This window comes from Oncorhynchus mykiss, chromosome 1 (assembly GCF_057628025.1).
Source record: "Oncorhynchus mykiss isolate SJ-2025 chromosome 1, ASM5762802v1, whole genome shotgun sequence".
In the NCBI taxonomy this organism is placed as follows: Eukaryota; Metazoa; Chordata; class Actinopteri; order Salmoniformes; family Salmonidae; genus Oncorhynchus; species Oncorhynchus mykiss.
The window spans coordinates 79,800,971-79,822,191 of record NC_143022.1 but is presented as its reverse complement, the minus strand read 5'-3'; the positions used below and the strand labels follow the sequence as shown (position 1 = coordinate 79,822,191).

Genomic DNA, 21,221 nt, shown 5'->3' with positions numbered 1-21,221 from the left:
GTCCCAAAACCTTTTTGAGTTTGTGTTGCAGGAAGCAAATTTCTGCTTGAAAAAGGGCTATATCTGTTCCTGGTTCTACATTTCTTGAATGGGGCATGCTTATTTAAGATGGTGAGGAAGGCATTTTTTTTTTAAATAACCAGGCATCCTCTACTGACGGGATAAGGTCAATATCCTTCCAGGATACCCCGGCCAGGTCGATTTGAAAGGCCTGGTCGCTGAAGTGTTTCATGGAGCGTTTGACAGTGATGAGTGGAGGTCATTTGACCGCTGACCCATTACGGATGCAGGCAATGAGGCAGTGATCGCTGAGATCTTGGTTGAAAACAGCAGAGGTGTATTTAGAGGGCAAGTTGGTTAGGATGATATCTATGAGGGTGCCCGTGTTTACGGCTTTGGGGTGGTACCTGGTAGGTTCATTGATAATTTGTGTGAGAATGAGGGCATCAAGCTTACAGTGTAGGATGGCTGGGGTGTTAAGCATGTTCCAGTTTAGGTCGCCTAGCAGCACGAGCTCTGAATATAGATGGGGGGCAATCAGTTCACATATGGTGTCCAGAGCAGAGTTGGGGGCAGAGGGTGGTCTATAGCAGGCGGCAACGGTGAGACTTGTTTTTAGAGAGGTGGATTTTTTAAAGTAGAAGTACCCAATTGTTTGGGTACAGACCTGGATAGTAGGACAGAACTCTGCAGGCTATCTCTGCAGTAGATTGCAACACCGCCCCCTTTGGCCGTTCTTTCTTGTCTGAAAATGTTTTAGTTAGCGATGGAGATTTCAGAATTTTTGGTGGTCTTCCTAAGCCAGGATTCAGACATGGCTAGAACATCCGGGTTGGCAGAGTGTGCTAAAGCAGTGAATAAAACAAACTTAGGGAGGAGGCTTCTAATGTTAACATGCATGAAACCAAAGCTATTACGGTTACAGAAGTCATCAAAAGAGAGCGCCTGGGGAATAGAAGTGGAGCTAGGCACTGCAGGGCCTGGATTCACCTCTACATCACCAGAGGAACAGAGGAGGGGTAGGATAAGGGTATGGCTAAAAGCTATCAGAATTGGTCGTCCAGAACACCTGGAACATAGAGTAAAATGAGGTTTCTGGGGGCGATAAAATAGCTTCAAGGTATAATGTACAGACAAACGTATGGTAGGATGTGAATACAGTGGAGGTAAACCTAAGCATTGAGTGATGATCAGAGAGATATTGTCTCTAGAAACATCATTGAAACCAGGTGATGTCATCGCATGTGTGGGTGGTGGAACTGAAAGGTTGGTATAATGAGCAGGGCTAGAGGCTCTGCAGTGAAATAAGTCAATAAACACTAACCAGAACAGCAATGGACAAGGCATTTTGACATTAAGGAGAGGCATGCTTAGCCGATTGATCATAAGGGTCCACTGAGTATTGAGGTTGGTTGGGGTATCGACAATTTAGACAGCTAGCTGGGCCATCGGTAGCAAGCTGGCAAAAGGATGGAGGTCTGTTTTTAGCCACCTCGTGCGTTTCCGTCGGTATATTAGTGGGGTTCCGTGTGGTAGAGGGGATCAATCCAATTGGCAAAATAGATATAGTTATAGTGACCCAAGAAAATTGTCCGATAGACCTATTCAGATAGCAGCCGATAAGACAGCTAACGATTAGCAGGCGTTCAGGTAATGTCGCGACGGAGGGGCCAGTTGGATAACTCCCTCGGGCAGATAACGTCGGTAGTCTAGTCGTGAAGGCCCTGTAGAGTTCCGCATCGGCAGTAAAACGGGTCTGGATAGGTGATTGTAGCTGGAGTGGCTGATTGAACTCTTTAGCTGGCTAGCTCCGGAATAATTGATGTTTGCTCCGGGATCGAAGTAAGCCAATAGTCACTCGGATAGCAGCTAGCTAGCTGCGAGATCCAGGTGTAAATGTCCAGAGCTTGCGGTAGAAATCCAGGGATATGGAGAGAAAAATAGGTCCGGTATGTTCTGGTCTGAGTCACGTTGTACAAAACTGACGATAGCTTTTCGAGCTAAAGGATAGCTGATGACCACCAACCGTGGTTAGCTGAATACTAACGTTAGCCAGTAAACTGGCTAGCTTCTGGCTAGCTTCTATTTGTGGATTTTAGATTTGAGGTAAATAATACATTTTAAAAAAAAAAAATATATATATATATATATATATATTGGTGAGGCAGGTTGCAGGATTGTGTTTTGAAGTTGATTTTTTGGAAAATAAAATATATAAAAAGATATGCAAAGAAATATGTATGTATATATATATATATATATATATATATATATACACACACACACAGGACACGACGAGAACAAAGGACGTCTGACTGCAATGCCATCTTGGTTTAAACAAGATTTTGTAGATTTTCATTTAGTAAAGAAGCTTCTTTCTTAACCAGGCAAAAGGTAGCTAACTAGAAGACTGGTGGTGACTGGTTAGACATAGGGAAGCAAGAGGATCAGATAACATCAAGTGCCTGAGTGACAACAGCTTAGCCGACCTGGGTAACAGTGAGACGGTGTTACCTACCTGACATCCAGAGACTGGGCCAGTATGAGAAGACAGCTGACGATGGAAGGTGCCTCGCTCCCTGAGGAAACACACACAGGGGAAATCAAAATCATAGGGATCACAATCTCATAAACTGCTAATAGGATCTGGGGCTTAGGTGTGTGGAGACGGATAGGTTATGTGTCTTTGTACATACTAAGAACAAATGGTTCTATATAGTGCCAAATAAGGCTTATTTGTCTTGTAACCATAGCGGAACCCTTTTTGGTGCTATATGGAACCTTTTTTTTAAGGTTCTATAAAGAACCATGCTCACGGTTCTAAATGAAACATGTATGGTGCTACAAAGAACCCTTTCATAAGGTTCTTTAAAGAACCATTAAAAAAGGTTCTAAATTGCACCAAAAAGGATTCCACTAGTTAGAATCCTTTTTAGGGCTATATAGAACCCATTTTTATGGCTCTTTATATAACCATTATGGAGAATGGTTCTATAAAGAACCTTGCTTAATCTCAAAGGTTCTTTGTTGAACAATCCAAGGTTTTTTATTATTTTGTAATAGTCATATTAAATAGTTACAGGTTGTGTTTGTAGGAGTGTGTATTAACAAGTTGAATTAGGTGTGCTAGCTCTGGAACAGTTGGGAGTCCCTGAGGAGAGAATTGAGAACTACTGACTTAGTCAACAGTTCTCAAATTACACAAGGCCATACGTGAGTCTTTCACAAGACACCATCACTGGCCATAGTTATATACAGTATAACATGCAATAGCATAACACAATAGATTAGATAAACTGAAATGACACTCATTCATTGTTGCACAAAAAGACATGCCCCAAAATATCTGAATAAGCCACCGGCCCTACGTTATAATTATTACTAAATGAGGAAAGAAACATTTTTTGAACAGCAAAGAACCACTGAAGGGCTGGAAGGGTTCTGTGGGGCAGTATGATTCCACATAAAACCATCACTCTGTCACACCCTGATCTGTTTCACCTGCCTTGTGCTAGTCTCCACCCCCTCCAGGTGTCGCCCATCTCCTGAGTCATGTTACACCCTTCCCAAATCATTTTCTATTGTATATGCAGATGAACGCAAACAGTAGCAATATGAAAACATGAACAGGGACATGAGATGTAATCAGATCTTGAGTAAATAAGCTTCATGTTAACTTTACAACATCCTTACCAAACAGAGAGATCCGTTGTCTGACAAGAGCTCCCAATTTGCAGAACAGGCTGAAGATGGGAGGACAAGAGAGAGGGATGGAGAAGAGGAATAGAAATATGATGAGAATGTAAAAGGTAGAGAAGACAGAGGACACCTATGTTCCTGGGCACATTTAAAGCCAAGTTGGTTTAAATGCCCCTTTTAAAGTGCTTAGACAGTTATGACAAAAACACTTAAAAGCTAAATACTGCTAACATGTTATTATTGTAATATGTTAATAACTGATACCTGGTGACCATCTCCTTCTCCTTATTGGAGGCATGACCTCCGTTGCCTCGTGATCTGGCTGCGGTGGAAAGGAAGTAGAGGTGATGGTTCTTCAGGTACTGCTCCAGAAGGGGTAACGCCACCTGTGGGAGATGTGTTTTTAGGCAAATCTAACCCAATAGACCTAGCACACTATTTATTTGTGTCAGCACACCAATATGAACTATTCATATCACTTTATCAATGTAGTTTGGTAAATTGACCCTGTTTTTACCCATTGCATCTGTTTTGAGTTATTTCATATGGAAAAGTCATAGTTGTGGTGCTGTATTTGTTGCTATGTCTTAGCATTGATCTCTGTGTGGAGACTGCAGAGATACATGGCTGGCTGCAGCATGAATCAGCGGTCCCATCAGTGGGAATTATACCCGTTTATTTTCTGTCTCTTTACAGGGAGCGTGGGAGGCTTAATCAACGGTCTGATGGCAATCGACACGCCCACATGGGTTTCGAAAATGGCTGTATCAATTCCTGGAGCCACGATAGCTTTAACTTACTGAGTTGCCCATGGCAACCTCCCAACAAAATGAATTAGCCTATATCAGTGTGTGGTTGTAAAGAAATGAATAATAGCCAGGGACAAATCAAGCAGGACAACAGAGTGGAAACTGTTCTTTCACATCCACCTACAGTACATGCCCATCTCAGTTGTTGGACTGGAAAATAAAAGTGGTTTTACATTTACAAACCTTGCTGAAAAAGTCAATCTGCTGTTGGTGGGGAGCCTCTACTATTGGCATCTGACCTCTTGCCTGCATAAGCTCTGAGGAAAAACACAACATATCCAATTACATGCTATGTGTTGTAAGAGATGAGTGAAACCTCTGACGTCACTTATTAAAGGAAAGATGTCTGGTGATGTATGGCTCCCATCCTTACCCAGCTCCTGCATGTATTCTTGGGCCTCCTCTGTGTACGAGAGGAGCTGCTGTAGGAAAGTGTAGGCAAAACGGTTTGCTATGGCTGGTGAGTCCATCTCTGCTGCCTTTCTGTCCCTGTGCAGAGATGCAGCACAGTGATGTCGACAAAAGGTCAGGAAGACATATTGTCTGGACACTGAGGCTAATAGAGGTTTACTGTATACATTTGAGTAAGGCACATAACAGTTCGATATTTAATGAAAGTTTTAGGTTAAGGATGCACAACAATGATTAACCCCTTACACTGGTGGGAATTAGACTATATGGATATGACTACATTTAATAAATATGGATAGCATTTGCATAAACATTGTAGCAATTAAAAAGTAAAAGTTTGGAGATTATGGGAAAATTATTGGACTAAAAGGTGAGGACTGAATCCAAACGTTACACTGTTGATTTCATGTGCATTACTGTTCTTTTCGCCGCATTTGTTGACAACAATATCTGAAAATACTCTGGATACATTCAGTAACATAAGAATATTCTTTGGGGTAGGCGCAACATAAGACCAAAAAATGACAAGGGTTTGAGTGCGAGGTCTAACTGTTATTTCCTAGTGGCCACACACCTCTCCAAAGTGTAAACAGTTCCTACGTAATTTCGATGCACTTTTATGACTCAAAGAAGAGTCTTCAACTATATGGTGCTTTTCTTGGCACTACTAGCTGTGCCGTTGAGGAACTAGAGCAAAAACACTTGTAGTTATTTTCTTTGGAACACAACTCTGCATCCCCACCTTCACACAATTAGTGTTGTTGTTTACGCAATCCAAAAACGGTCCATTATAAATTGCAATCTGGGTCAGGTGGGCCTAATTTGAAAGCTTCTTCTATTGCCAACGTGAATAGCTAAATTATAAAATACAACCTTGTAGTGTTAGCCTTTCACTAAGCAATTCATATGCATAGAACGGAGTCATGTGTGCATTCAGATGCGCGGTCCGCAGGAGATTTTCTTCACAATACAACAAACATAGGCTTATTCATGTTCAGAACAACCCAGGGTATAAAGTAATGTCATCTTGAAACTGTACATTAAACATTATGAGGTTTATGATATGGAAATGTGAAGTGCACATTCATATTCACGGGTGTTTGGCTTTCTTGTTTGACATCAAAGCGGAATCCATTTTAATCCTGAATTTCTCATCTTTGAAAATAAATGACAGCAATTATTTTTGCAAAAGTTGCACAATTAGCAGGAAGGATAGGGGCAACTTCTTGATGCTTGCGGTGCTCAAGTTCAGAACAGCTGTCAGTCAAAACCCATACAGCACTGTGAAGTGCAGACCCAGAGCTTTGACGTCATGTATAGCATGTTACTGTACAACCACTGCATTCCAATTTAGGCGCTTATCAAATCAAATCACATTTTATTGGTCACATACACATGTTTAGCAGATGTTATTGCAGGTATAACGAAATGCTTGCTAGCTCCAACAGTGTCCAAATCTGCCATTTGCAACCTGTATATAGGTACAAGTGTAAAGGGCTACAGAACAATAACCACTGGCCATTAGCATCAGTTGTCATAGTCATTGACAGACAGTTCCTCACCTCCACACTGTGTAGCCGTTCAGCTGGAAGAACTTCAGGACATCCTGGGCTTTCTCTCTCAGTTTGGCTTTCTCCTTGGTAGGGAGGGCATCATAGGGCACCAGCGTAGAATGACCCCCTCCCCCTGGAGTAACAAATTAGATCAAAGTATAATAGATTAACGTATTTGAAATTCAGAAAGGATAGCCAGCGCATTTGAGAGAATTTACCAATCTTTTTCACATAAGCGTTTATTTGAGATGAAAAGTCATTATGTAGATTAATCATTCTGCATAGCACTTTGCTTCAGAACCACTGAGTAACTTTTTGGCCTGGTTTCAAGTTGCCAGAGGTACACGAAATCACCTACAGTAGAGGCAAAAACCCTGTTAGAGCTAAATTCATCATGGTTTGTGATGAAATGCTACCTTTAGCATCCACTTCCTGCTTCTTCTTCCTGGACCAGGTGTTATGGTAGTTCTCAGCCAGCAATTCAGTCACAGACTGAAGGAAAGTATAAAACAATCAGTCAATAACAATAATCCTAATTGTATATGAATACAGTATGTCTATGTCCTGACTTACACACTGGTCCCATGAGAGTGTCACACTGCTCATGTCCATTGGCTTGGGGGTGAAGGTTGATGCTCCTTCAAACGACAGCTAAACCGCAGAGACAGAGACATGCATTCATTTACATATTTTTATGCATCCATTGCAATATTTCAGTAAATTCAGTGTGAATGAAAGCAACAGCAACAACACATGGGAACAACATCTACAACAACATGGACAGTACAGCTGCTCAGTTTCAAAGAAGAAAGCAAGGAAGGAAGAAATGCAACAGATGGGAAAAAGTCAGGTTCATATCAGAGCAGGACTTAAACAAAATCATGCCAACAGCACTGTGTGAGGTCTTATGGATTCAGGTCCTATAATAATGTAGTACTTTACCTGTCCAGCCTGGGAGATGCGGTGTGAGCAGGTGAGTAGGCCAAGGCCATCTCCCTCTTTAGTTCTCTCTATGGTCCAGCCAAAGGCCAACATACTTCGCACGGTCTCCTTTACAGACCAGCGATACGCCTCTTTGTCCTGAGGAAAATGTGACAGAGCAGGATGATAAAACTTTGGAACTGCAATATGTTCACGACAGACAAATATTAGACAAATCGATATTTTATTCAAAATATCAATCAAATCCTAAAACAAACAGTACTCTGTATGTTGTAGCTTAGACCTACCCTCTCAGCCAGAGCTCTGTAAGGCTTCAGGAGAGGGTGTACTTTGGTCTTTTCACAGAGCTCCCCATGGACCCAGCCATTTGCAAACTGAGACATAGGAAAGATAAACATACATAATTAATCATATACAGTATGATATTCCTATACACACACAGCATAATCTTCTTCATACACAGCAGTTCACACATTACATAGAATGACAGTGTCCACAGAGTTCTTGTACAGTACATATTTTAAACTCAAAACTAATATACTCATAGTAAACTCAAAGCTCAGTTACCTTGTCCATTGACCACTTCTCATGGGTGTGTTCTGCATATTTATTCACCACGAATTCCAGTTTCTCTGGTACTGACACACTAATAACGGGAAAAGATAATAACTTTATAACACATATCAGAACAATATAATATATAAAATGCTCTTTAAATGGACATATATATTTTATAATACATATAGAGGGCGACAGGTAGCCTAGCAGTTAGGAGCGCGACAGGTAGCCTAGCAGTTAAGAGCATTGGGCCAGTAACCGAAGGGTCGTTGGTTCAAATCCCAGAGACGACTAGGTGAAAAATCTGTCGATGTGCTCTTGAGCAAAGCACTTAACCCTAATTGTGCCAGGGTCGCCATCAATAATGGCTGATCCCTGGCTCTGACCCCACTCTCAGGGGAAGTAATATATGCAAATGTCCAATTCACATGTGTGAAATAGGACAAATGTAAGCACCCACTTAATTATTTTATATATATATTTAAAGAGCATTTCCACAAGAGAGGAGATGAATAATGGTATCACTAAGGTTCTAGCCACAGGCTCACTTGGAGGTGTCTACAGGCTGGGGGTCAAAGTGTCCCTGTGCGTCCATGGAGGGGTGTCTCTCAATCCAGGCTACACAGCCAGGGTCCGTGTGGTCAGGAGGGAGGGCTCCAGCTGTAGCTGCCAGACACTGCAGAGCCAGCTTGGAGAGCTCAGCGTCATAGTGCTGTTTAGGAGAGGAGACAGGGAGATGAACAAACACATGCCTTGGGGCTACACGGGAAAAGACATACGTAATATAAATCATAGACTGGGTGGGTTAGTGTGGGCAGTAGCATTAAAGCTTGGTCTGAAAACAAACCCCATGCCCCTTCCCATATCCAATAGATGTTTATAGATGTGAAGTGATCCAATTACAATATGACTTATCCTTCAAATAGGCTTTTGGGAGCTCCCATTGCAGGCTATTGCTTACACTCATTCCATTAGCTTTGTTAATATAAAATGGTTGTTTTGAGACATGCTGAAGAGTTGGTCCAACTGTACCTTCCTGGACAGAGCATTGAACACTCCCCAGAACAGCTTCCTGGAGAGGTGAAGCTCCTCCTCTGAGGCGGAGCCCAGGTGCCCCAAACCTCCAATCAGACAGTAGTACTTCCAGCTCTGCTCATAGTGATTGGTCAACAGCTGGAAGGAGGGAGTGGCGAAAGTAAATTTCTTCAGAAATGTCGTACATGTCCAAACACACACATACATTACATGGCCTGTGTAGGTGTGTGGCTACTATTATATAACTAACCTTGAGTGGTATTTTAGTGTGGATTGTCAGAAGGGGCACATCAAAAACAAGCCGTCGGAGTAGAGGTTGCATCATGGACGGCCTGAGCTTACTAAGGACACAAGCAGAAACACATACACAGAAATAGAGTATGCACCGACAATTCCTTTTGAATTATATCTGATTCTAAATAACTGCTCCCGTTCTGCCTCTATGGTAGAGAAGGTGTGCAAGTGATAGAGGAGAGAAGTGAGCTGTGTGGAGTGACTATAATAATATTAGTTCTTCCATGTCCCCACCTGCATATGGCCAGCATGCAGTCCTCGATGGCGTCTCTCTGGGCCTTGGTGAGGCTGAGGGCCCTGGACAGGCGGTAGACGGCCTGGAGGAGAGCATCCACCAGCGGCCCCTGGCCCTCTGTCCCAGAGAACAGGCTGGAGCACTTAGTGAGCAGAGGCAGCACTGCTGTACACAGGTACCTGTTCAGTGCCAGGGCCATGTCTGTGGCACTCAGATCAGTCTGCAGGGAGAGGAGCAGCCAGGTGACATTTTGTTTACATAGATAGGACATTGAAGACTAGTAAGAATTTTTTTTTTTTTTTTTTTTTTTTTTTTTTTTTTTACCTTTATTTAACCAGGCAAGTCAGTTAAGAACAAATTCTTATTTTCAATGACGGCCTGGGAACAGTGGGTTAACTGCCTGTTCAGGGGCAGAACGACAGATTTGTACCTTGTCAGCTCGGGGGTTTGAACTCGCAACCTTCCGGTTACTAGTCCAACGCTCTAACCACTAGGCTGAGTGAGGGAATATGCAGTGGGTAAAGTAACACTGCCCCACGTGTTTGTTAGTAGACACTACAAAGCCTAGATCTCCAACACTAACACTAACTCAAATCTCATGAATGTATTAATGTTGCACGTCATTTGAGTTACAGGATAATCCTTGTGATGTGATAGTCACACTCTGTGTCCCACAATGTGCAGTGGCTGAACACTCGAATGGGGGTTCTAGTGAATCACTCCAGTGGGCATTCCTGTAGGTCCCTCAGGTCCATAACAGTGGATCATTCCAGTGGTGCTGTGTCAGTATGGTCAATGTCTCCCTCACTGTGTCCAGGGAGGCCACAGCCTGCAGGTCTGGCAGGAAGCCCACTTCCAGCAGGTGGAGCAGGAAGTTCTGGTCCTCAATGCCGTACACACGGTCCAGGAACAGCACCATGGCTGCCTTGTGGTCCGGGCAGAACACAGTGGATGGGTCTGGTTCGACTACTGTGCCATCTGGATAAATGACAAGCACAGAAGGAGATTTGGACAATCATTTCACCACATTATATTTTGGCTAATTTTAAATGATGGTGGTTCTGTAATACATGCTTGGCGAGCCGTCTCAAAACTTGAGCCAACTTAACCCCAGGCTAATTGCTACCATATAACAGAGAAAGCACCAGCGTGAGGATGAGACTAGAACAAACTTATCTGTAAAAAAAACAACAAAAAAAAAAAAAAAACAGTACTGTACAAGCTGCAAAGATTCGGTTTACAACCACATAAGACTATAGTGACTTCTCACAGAGGACTGACCTTTTGTTAGAGAGGGGATTTGGAAGGGGATGCCGATGACTCCCTCCAGGTCCTGGATGGGGATGAGGGACCTCAGGATGGCCCGGATACGGATGGCCTCGCCCTTCCCAGCTTGGATCAGCTGGACAAACATAATCAAGTCAAAGTGATCAGCTTTATTGGTCTTTAATTCTTAAGCTTTGCCATTCATTCCAATGTCTTCAAAGACTTTAGAGAAACAGCCAACGTCAAATGATCTCGCTGTCAGATAATGTGCAGCATATGACAGACACATGACACAAATGACACAGTTGCCAGAGGTACACATATGACACAGACACAAATAAAGCTTCTTAACCCATAAGGTTTGGATTATTCTGCAGTGTCAATCACTGCATGGCCAATCAATGTAGCCCCAGGGGAGCTTTTTCTAGTCCTACATTAGAGCACTAGTCTATCGGACTATTGACAGGGTCCCATCAGGAGGTGAAACAGACTAACGTGCATCTCCGGGGCACAGCGGCCCAGCAGGTCGATGAGGGCGGAGTAGAAGGTCATGATGGAGTGGCCCATGTGGATTATGTCATCCTCCTCATCCTGCAGCACGTTCCTGTGTGGGCGGGGAGAGAGAAGCGTTTACATGACTCAGGTGCTGTGCAACATAATGATTTTACTCATGTTTAAAGGTCAGTTGACATAACTGGATGCCTTATTGAATCAAGCTGAAGAGGGGACGGTCATAGAATTACAGTACATACAATATAGTACAGTGCCTTGCGAAAGTATTCGGCCCCCTTGAACTTTGCGACCTTTTGCCACATTTCAGGCTTCAAACATAAAGATATAAAACTGTATTTTTTTGTGAAGAATCAACAACAAGTGGGACACAATCATGAAGTGGAACGACATTTATTGGATATTTCAAACTTTTTTAAAAAATGAAAAACTGAAAAATTGGGCGTGCAAAATTATTCAGCCCCCTTAAGTTAATACTTTGTAGCGCCACCTTTTGCTGCGATTACAGCTGTAAGTCGCTTGGGGTATGTCTCTATCAGTTTTGCACATCGAGAGACTGAAATTTTTTCCCATTCCTCCTTGCAAAACAGCTCGAGCTCAGTGAGGTTGGATGGAGACATTTGTGAACAGCAGTTTTCAGTTCTTTCCACAGATTCTCGATTGGATTCAGGTCTGGACTTTGACTTGGCCATTCTAACACCTGGATATGTTTATTATTGAACCATTCCATTGTAGATTTTGCTTTATGTTTTGGATCATTGTCTTGTTGGAAGACAAATCTCCGTCCCAGTCTCAGGTCTTTTGCAGACTCCATCAGGTTTTCTTCCAGAATGGTCCTGTATTTTGCTCCATTCATCTTCCCATCAATTTTAACCATCTTCCCTGTCCCTGCTGAAGAAAAGCAGGCCCAAACCATGATGCTGCCACCACAATGTTTGACAGTGGGTATGGTGTGTTCAGCTGTGTTGCTTTTACGCCAAACATAACGTTTTGCATTGTTGCCAAAAAGTTCAATTTTGGTTTCATCTGACCAGAGCACCTTCTTCCACATGTTTGGTGTGTCTCCCAGGTGGCTTGTGGCAAACTTTAAACAACACTTTTTATGGATATCTTTAAGAAATGGCTTTCTTCTTGCCACTCTTCCATAAAGGCCAGATTTGTGCAATATACGACTGATTGTTGTCCTATGGACAGAGTCTCCCACCTCAGCTGTAGATCTCTGCAGTTCATCCAGAGTGATCATGGGCCTCTTGGCTGCATCTCTGATCAGTCTTCTCCTTGTATGAGCTGAAAGTTTAGAGGGACGGCCAGGTCTTGGTAGATTTGTAGTGGTCTGATAGTCCTACCATTTCAATATTATCGCTTGCACAGTGCTCCTTGGGATGTTTAAAGCTTGGGAAATCTTTTTGTATTCGAAAGCCAAGTCAACAAACAGGTCACTGACCATCTTGAATCCCACCGTACCTTCTCCGCTGTGCAATCTGGTTTCCGAGCCGGTCACGGGTGTACCTCAGCCACGCTCAAGGTACTAAACGATATCATAACCGCCATCGATAAAAGACAGTACTGTGCAGCCGTCTTCATAGACCTTGCCAAGGCTTTCGACTCTGTCAATCACCGTATTCTTATCGGCAGACTCAGTAGCCTCGGTTTTTCGGATGACTGCCTTGCCTGGTTCACCAATTACTTTGCAGACAGAGTTCAGTGTTTCAAATCGGAGGGCATGCTGTCCGGTCCTCTGGCAGTCTCTATGGGGGTGCCACAGGGTTCAATTCTCGGGCCGACTCTTTTCTCTGTATATATCAATGATGTTTCTCATGCTGCGGGCGATTCCCTGATCCACCTCTACGCAGACGACACCATTCTATATACTTCCGGCCCGTCCTTGGACACTGTGCTATCTAACCTCCAAACGAGCTTCAATGCCATACAGCACTCCTTCCGTGGCCTCCAACTGCTCTTAAACGCTAGTAAAACCAAATGCATGCTTTTCAACCGTTCGCTGCCTGCACCCGCACGCCTGACCAGCATCACCACCCTGGATGGTTCCGACCTTGAATATGTGGACATCTATAAGTACCTAGGTGTCTGGCTAGACTCTAAACTCTCCTTCCAGACCCATATCAAACATCTCCAATCGAAAATCAAATCAAGAGTCGGCTTTCTATTCCGCAACAAAGCCTCCTTCACTCACGCCGCCAAACTTACCCTTGTAAAACTGACTATCCTACCGATCCTCGACTTCGGCGACGTCATCTACAAAATTGCTTCCAACACTCTACTCAGCAAACTGGATGCAGTTTATCACAGTGCCATCCGTTTTGTCACTAAAGCACCTTATACCACCCACCACTGCGACTTGTATGCTCTAGTCGGCTGGCCCTCGCTACATATTCGTCGCCAGACCCACTGGCTCCAGGTCATCTACAAGTCCATGCTAGGTAAAGCTCCGCCTTATCTCAGTTCACTGGTTACGATGGCAACACCCATCCGTAGCACGCGCTCCAGCAGGTGTATCTCACTGATCATCCCTAAAGCCAACACCTCATTTGGCCGCCTTTCGTTCCAGTTCTCTGCTGCCTGTGACTGGAACGAATTGCAAAAATCGCTGAAGTTGGAGACTTTTATCTCCCTCACCAACTTCAAACATCTGCTATCCGAGCAGCTAACCGATCGCTGCAGCTGTACATAGTCTATTGGTAAATAGCCCACCCATTTTCACCTACCTCATCCCCATACTGTTTTTATTTATTTATTTTTATTTTTCTGCTCTTTTGCACACCAATCTCTACCTGTACATAACCATCTGATCATTTATCACTCCAGTGTTAATCTGCATAATTGTAATTATTTGCCTACCTTCTCATGCCTTTTGCACACAATGTATATATAGACTCCCCTTTTTTCTACTGTGTTATTGACTTGTTAATTGTTTACTCCATGTGTAACTCTGTGTTGTCTGTTCACACTGCTATGCCTTATCTTGGCCAGGTCGCAGTTGCAAATGAGAACTTGTTCTCAACTAGCCTACCTGGTTAAATAAAGGTGAAATAAATAAAAATAAAATAAATCCAAATCCGGCTTTAAACTTCTTCACAACAGTATCTCGGACCTGCCTGGTGTGTTCCTTGTTCTTCATGATGCTCTCTGCGCTTTTGACGGACCTCTGAGACTATCACAGTGCAGGTGCATTTATACGGAGACTTATTACACACAGGTGGATTGTATTTATCATCATTAGTCATTTAGGTCAACATTGGATCATTCAGAGATCCTCACTGAACTTCTGGAGAGAGTTTGCTGCACTGAAAGTAAAGGGGCTGAATAATTTTGCACGCCCAATTTTTCATTTTTTGATTTGTTAAAAATGTTTGAAATATCCAATAAATGTCATTCCACTTCATGATTGTGTCCCACTTGTTGTTGATTCTTCACAAAAAAATACAGTTTTATATCTTTATGTTTGAAGCCTGAAATGTGGCAAAAGGTCGCAAAGTTCAAGGGGGCCGAATACTTTCGCAAGGCACTGTATATACATATATAGTATTTGTCTTCTAATTGTGTGTGGGGAAGCCTATCTTCTGACTGACCAGTAGGAAAAACCAAAAGTCACTGGTTACTAGGGCAAAGACTTGTTCTTCCAGTGTTCCCTTTCTAACTCACAGTGTTCTGTTGGACTCGTAGGTTGTGGAGGGTCCGTCCATAGTCAGGTCCTCTGAGATCCTGATGGCTTCCTCCATGGCTGCCAGGAGACCATCGCCACCCTCACCTCGCAGGGCGGGGCCAAAACACTCCGGATGGCGAATCAGCAGCCTCACCACCGAGTAGGCATTCTCCTCCACACTCTCCCCTGTCAGGAATCAACTGATTATTAGCCTAATTTTACTCTGTAGTCTAGCTGTTATCAGTCATGAACTACATCTACAGTTAGAGTATCTGTATAGTCAGTTGTAACAGGTTACCGTTGCAGAAGACAGCAAAGCGTAGGAAGTCCAGGTAGCGTTCCCCCTCCACAGGGTTCCAACCAATGTCAGGGTAGCCTTTAGACACCAGCATGGGACAACTCTGTAGACCACAGCCTGCCAAGTACTGCACCACCTGCAGAGAGACACAGAGGACAGAGACAGAGACAGAGACAGAGAGAGAGAGAGAGAGAGAGAGAGAGAGAGAGAGAGAGAGAGAGAGAGAGAATAAAGGAGAGAGCTGAACAGACTTAAGAGGATAACATACTGTATGCAGTCAGGGACAGAAAAAAAGATTGAGGGAGATAAAGAAGGAGGGACAGATCTTTCTCACTTTTTCCAGGTCTGGTTCCCTCAGGGCCAGGGCCAGCTCATTGTTGTCCATGACAGAGGCAGCTGCCACGTCCAGAGGGGTGGCTCCCCGCATGGACGGAGATGCTAAGGAGAGTACTAAACATATTTAAATCCTCACTGGGATAATAAATAAATAAAAAAATAATAATAAGTATAAGGCTTACAGTGTTGCTGATTTGCTGTTGCTGACACTGGGAAACATGCAGAGAGAATGACATTTCAAGTTACTGTTGATAGTAATCATATAGTCTTCCACAGCTCACCTAGGCCAACACTGCTATTATCCAACAGGTAGCTGAGGTGCTCGAACATGGATCCCTGATTGTGCCTACTGATGCGACAGAAGTAACAAAGGAAGCGACAGCAATGGGCCACCATCTTGGGAAAGGTGATCTCCTAAAGAAGCAGAGAGAACAATTCACACCTAATTCCATTTCTTACAATGGACACGTTCCTTATTTTTCGATACATATCACATCAGTCTCACCTTGGACTCTCCCTCCCCCAGGACGTTCACCATCACCTCCATGACTGTCTCGTGCATCCCCAAAGCCCTCATCAGGTTGGGGTGCTGGTAGAACACCTTATTGTTCATTATGTCTCTGCACAGGAAATAAACAATGGAGGGGTTCAGCGCCAGGGCTGAAGATTGGTGAACAGATATTATGAATGTGTTTTTGGGCTCAATGTTGCAATCACATTTTTAGAAGTAAATTGAATTACATTTGAACATTTCCACAGCTTGTATTATGAATCAAGACATGGGTTAGCTTGGAATTTATGTAGAGGCAAGAGTAGAGCTAGCAGAGAACTAGCAGTTGTTCTCCATTCGTACCCCAGTCCCCGAATCATGAGTCTCTCCTCCTCCTTGCCCATGCGAACGCTGAGCAGAGAGCGAATCTGCACCAGAGAGGCCAGCAAGGCCATGGTGTCCTCCACTGACACCTGGCTGATGGTGTAGGCCTTGTGGAGGGGAGTGCCCATCTGGCCCCTCAAGCCCTCGTACTGCCGGTGCAACAGAGAGAACATGGCCCTGACCAGAGCTGGGTTCTCTATCACACACTCCTGGGCCCAGCGCACCACCGTGTCAGAGATGAGCTGCTGAAGAGTCACTATGGGGGAGAGACAATGACCAATGTTAGTAGCCTACTTCTAGCTTGACCATATAAAAAATCATCCTTAATGTTGTGTCGTAAGATCCACCCCCGTTGTGGAGCTTGGCTCACTGGTATTCTGTGCTCTGTCTTCCTCTTCAGGATCGGCAGATCTCATCTTCAAGCTGATTACTCTCCCAACCAAGCTGAAGAGACGATCTTTGATGGAGCGATTGGAATCCTCCACAACCTCTGTATCATGGTCAACTTCAATTCCTGCACATCGAGTGACAAGAAACAATATGCGAACCCTTTGGAATTACCTGGATTTCTGCATAGATTTGTCATCAAATTTGATCTGATCTTCATCTAAGTCACAACAATAGACAAACACACTCTGCTTAAACTAATAACACACAAAGAATTACACGTTGTGATAAAAAGTGTGATAAATAAAAACATATACCAATTTAATTTAAGGACCAAAAAACTGACAGCTGTGCCATATAAATTGCAAAATAGTTGGTTAGAGATTTTCAATGTACCTATTCCATGGCACATGGTTCATGAATTGATACGCAAAACAACGGCGGATTTAAAACTTCAAATTTTTCCATTTAAATTACTATTACTAAATTATTGCAACCAATAGAATGTTATACACTGCTCAAAAAAATAAAGGGAACACTTAAACAACACAATGTAACTCCAAGTCAATAACACTTCTGTGAAATCAAACTGTCCACTTAGGAAGCAACACTGATTGACAATAAATTTCACATGCTGTTGTGCAAATGGAATAGACAACAGGTGGAAATTATAGGCAATTAGCAAGACACCCCCAATAAAGGAGTGGTTCTGCAGGTGGTGACCACAGAACACTTCTCAGTTCCTATGCTTCCTGGCTGATGTTTTGGTCACTTTTGAATGCTGGCGGTGCTTTCACTCTAATGGTAGCATGAGACGGAGTCTACAACCCACACAAGTGGCTCAGGTAGTGCAGCTCATCCAGGATGGCACATCAATGCGAGCTGAGGCAAGAAGGTTTGCTGTGTCTGTCAGCGTAGTGTCCAGAGCATGGAGGCGCTACCAAGAGACAGGACAGTACATCAGGAAACGTGGAGGAGGACGTAGGAGGGCAACAACCCAGCAGCAGGACCGCTACCTCCGCCTTTGTGCAAGGAGGAGCAGGAGGAGCACTGCCAGAGCCCTGCAAAATTACCTCCAGCAGGCCACAAATGTGCATGTGTCTGCTCAAACGGTCAAAAACAGACTCTATGAGGGTGGTATGAGGACCCGACGTCCATAGGTGGGGGTTGTGCTTACAGCCCAACACCGTGCAGGACGTTTGGCATTTGCCAGAGAACACCAAGATTGGCAAATTCGCCACTGGCGCCCTGTGCTCTTCACAGATGAAAGCAGGTTCACACTGAGCACATGTGACAGACGTGACAGAGTCTGGAGATGCCGTGGAGAACGTTCTGCTGCCTGCAACATCCTCCAGCATGACCGGTTTGGCGGTGGGTTAGTCATGGTGTGGGGTGGCATTTCTTTGGGGGGGCCGCACAGCCCTCAATGTGCTCGCCAGAGGTAGCCTGACTGCCATTAGGTACCGAGATGAGATCCTCAGACCCCTTGTGAGACCATATGCTGGTGCGGTTGGCCCTGGGTTCCTCCTAATGCAAGACAATGCTAGACCTCATGTGGCTGGATTGTGTCAGCAGTTCCTGCAAGAGGAAGGCATTGATAATATGGACTGGCCCGCCCGTTCCCCAGACCTGAATCGAATTGAGCACATCTGGGACATCATGTCTCGCTCCATCCACCAATGCCACGTTGTACCACAGACTGTCCAGGAGTTGGCGGATGCATTAGTCCAGGTCTGGGAGGAGATCCCTCAGGAGACCATCCGCAACCTCATCAGGAGCATGCCCAGGCGTTGTAGGGAGGTCATACAGGCACATGGAGGCCACACACACTACTGAGCCTCATTTTGACTTGTTTTAAGGACATTACATCAAAGTTGGATCAACCTGTAGTGTGGTTTTCCACTTTAATTTTGAGTGTGACTCCAAATCCATACCTCCATGGGTTGATAAATTTGATTTCCATTCATAATTTTTGTATGATTTTGTTGTCAGCACATTCAACTATGTAAAGAAAAAAGTATTTAATAAGAATATTTCATTCATTCAGATCTAGGATGTGTTATTTTAGTGTTCCCTTTATTTTTTTAAGCAGTGTATATGTGGGGGATAAAATCTTCCCAGCTCTGCAGATTTTGCTGTGAGGCATAGTCATTAGATCATTTATTTTGGTATTGTCCATATGTAGCTTGTTTTTGGTCACAGGTCCAGGAATGGCTGAAGAATTGCAACATTTGCCTAGAACTAACGCTGCAGATAGCAATACTGGGTGATTTGAAAAGTCATAGTCAATCAATCAATAATATAATAATTATTTTAGCAAAAATGTTTATTTTTCATTTACAATCTGTAGAAGCTGTGAGAATAGTAAGGTTCAGTACTTTTATCAAGCATCACAGCACAGGCAAATAGAAATCCCAAATGGATGGTGTTGAGATAGATGTGAGGGGTTGAATGGAGCTGAAGGGTGGGACTAATAACAAGATAACCAATGTAAAACATATGGGATCTGTAAAATGTATATAGGTTCAGAAATTCTGTGATATAGCACAGTTACAAATATAAATCAACTAGATGGATATCAGAAATAGACGAAGGACTAAAAACAAACTAAATATAATTTTTTAAAACACATTGTGTCTGTAAAATGTGTATAAGATGTATATACTGACGGTAGAAGCCTAAGTGTTATTGTTTATTAGTTTACTCCAATTGGGGGAAGGGTGGTAGTGTTTGCGAGGAATAATAAAGGTATATTTAAAAAAATATATGTCTATATAGGTATGTGTATATGTATGCATATGTGTATGTATATATATTTACTAAATAATATATATGGGGGATTGAAATTATGCAGATAATTACATTGACGGAAGCAACAATCTTTCCGCAATATTAAGCTGATCCACCCCTAAGAAAAATTAAAAATAACAATTATACATTTTCATGTCTTTATTGAACACACTGTGTAAACAACCACAGTGCAGGGTGGGAAAAGTATGTGACCCTTTGGATTTAATAACTGGTTCACCCTCCTTTTTGCAGCAATAACGTGAACCTGTCACGCCCTGACCATAGAGAGCTGTTTATTCTCTATGTTGGTTGGGGCGTGATAGTGACTAGGGTGAGTCATCTAGGTAATTAATGGTTTATGTTGGCCTGGTATGCGTTCCAATCAGAGACAGTTGTTTATCGTTGTCTCTGATTGGGGATCATATTTAGGTAGCCAGTTTCCCCATTGTGTTTGTGGGATCTTGTCTACAGTTAGTTGCCTGTGTGCACACCAGTAGCGTCACGGTTTGTTTGATTTATTAAAAGATGTGGAACTCTACGCACACTGCGCCTTGGTCCATTCATTACGACAATCGTGACAGAACCAAACATTTTTTGTAGTTGTGGCTCAAACCTGCACAACGGTCAGGAGGAATTTTGGGCCATTCCTCTGTATTAGTTAAGCAAAATTATTTAACCGCTCTTTTGAGGTCATATGCCATAGCATCTCAATCAGGTTGAGATCAGGACTCTGACTGGGCCACTCCAGAAGGCGTATTTTCTTCTGTTGAAGCCTACTGTTGATTTACTTCTGTGTTTTAAATGTCATTGTCATGTTGCATCACCCAACTTCTGTTGAGCTTCAATTGCTGGACAGATAGCCTTACATTATCCTGCAAAATGTCTTGATAAACTTGGGAATACATTTCTCCATCAACGATAGCAAGCTGTCCAGGCCCTGAGGCAGCAAAGCAGCCCCAAACCATGATGCTCCCGCCACTATACTTTACAGTGGGGAGGAGGTTTTGATGTTGGTGTGCTGTGCCTTTTTTCTACTCACATAGTGTTGTGTGTTCCTTCCAAACAACTCAACTGCAGTTTCATCTGTCCACAGAATAATTTGCCAGTAGTGCTGTGGAACATCCAGGTGCTCTTTTGCGAACTTCAAATGTACAGCAATGGGTTTTTTTGGACAACAGTGGCTTCTTCCGTGGTGTCCTCCCATGATCATCATTCTTGTTTAGTGCTTTATGTATCGTATACTCGTCAACAGAAGTGTTAGCATGTCCCAGAGATTTCTGTAAGTCTTTAGCTGACATTCTAGGATTCTTCTTAACTTCATTTAGCATTCTGCACTGTGCTCTTGCAGTCGTCTTTGCAGGATGGCCACTCCTAGGGAAAGTAGCAACAGTGCAGAACTTTCTCCATTTGTAGACAATTTGTCTTACCGTGGACTGATGAAGATCAAGCTTTTAGAGATACTTTTGTAACCATTTCCATCATTATGCAAGTCAACAATTCTTAATCTTAGGTCCTTTGATATCTATTTTCTTCAAGGCATGGTTCACAACAGGCAATGCT

The 21,221-nt window shown here is 43.3% G+C and overlaps 1 protein-coding gene and 1 pseudogene across 3 annotated transcripts in view; both read right to left on the bottom strand.

Moving 5' to 3' along the window:
• Positions 1–21,221, bottom strand: part of LOC110529657 (ryanodine receptor 2) — a 93,220-nt gene that overhangs the window by 46,113 nt on the left and 25,886 nt on the right. For all 3 annotated transcript variants that reach the window (XM_090241322.1, XM_021612105.3, XM_036985673.2), the window contains 25 exons: positions 16,855–16,998; positions 16,464–16,740; positions 16,116–16,230; positions 15,892–16,024; positions 15,609–15,712; positions 15,275–15,410; positions 14,976–15,162; positions 11,298–11,406; positions 10,818–10,938; positions 10,345–10,514; positions 9,536–9,756; positions 9,258–9,348; positions 9,005–9,145; positions 8,521–8,684; positions 7,982–8,060; positions 7,702–7,788; positions 7,415–7,552; positions 7,046–7,123; positions 6,889–6,964; positions 6,482–6,605; positions 4,882–4,997; positions 4,692–4,765; positions 3,964–4,085; positions 3,694–3,743; positions 2,519–2,579 (listed from right to left, as the gene is read on the bottom strand). In XM_090241322.1, coding sequence (XP_090097448.1) covers positions 2,519–2,579; positions 3,694–3,743; positions 3,964–4,085; positions 4,692–4,765; positions 4,882–4,997; positions 6,482–6,605; positions 6,889–6,964; positions 7,046–7,123; positions 7,415–7,552; positions 7,702–7,788; positions 7,982–8,060; positions 8,521–8,684; positions 9,005–9,145; positions 9,258–9,348; positions 9,536–9,756; positions 10,345–10,514; positions 10,818–10,938; positions 11,298–11,406; positions 14,976–15,162; positions 15,275–15,410; positions 15,609–15,712; positions 15,892–16,024; positions 16,116–16,230; positions 16,464–16,740; positions 16,855–16,998 — 3,118 coding nt within the window. The remainder of the gene's footprint in view (positions 1–2,518; positions 2,580–3,693; positions 3,744–3,963; positions 4,086–4,691; positions 4,766–4,881; positions 4,998–6,481; positions 6,606–6,888; positions 6,965–7,045; positions 7,124–7,414; positions 7,553–7,701; positions 7,789–7,981; positions 8,061–8,520; positions 8,685–9,004; positions 9,146–9,257; positions 9,349–9,535; positions 9,757–10,344; positions 10,515–10,817; positions 10,939–11,297; positions 11,407–14,975; positions 15,163–15,274; positions 15,411–15,608; positions 15,713–15,891; positions 16,025–16,115; positions 16,231–16,463; positions 16,741–16,854; positions 16,999–21,221) is intronic.
• On the bottom strand, positions 633–1,740 carry LOC149985655 (uncharacterized; annotated as a pseudogene).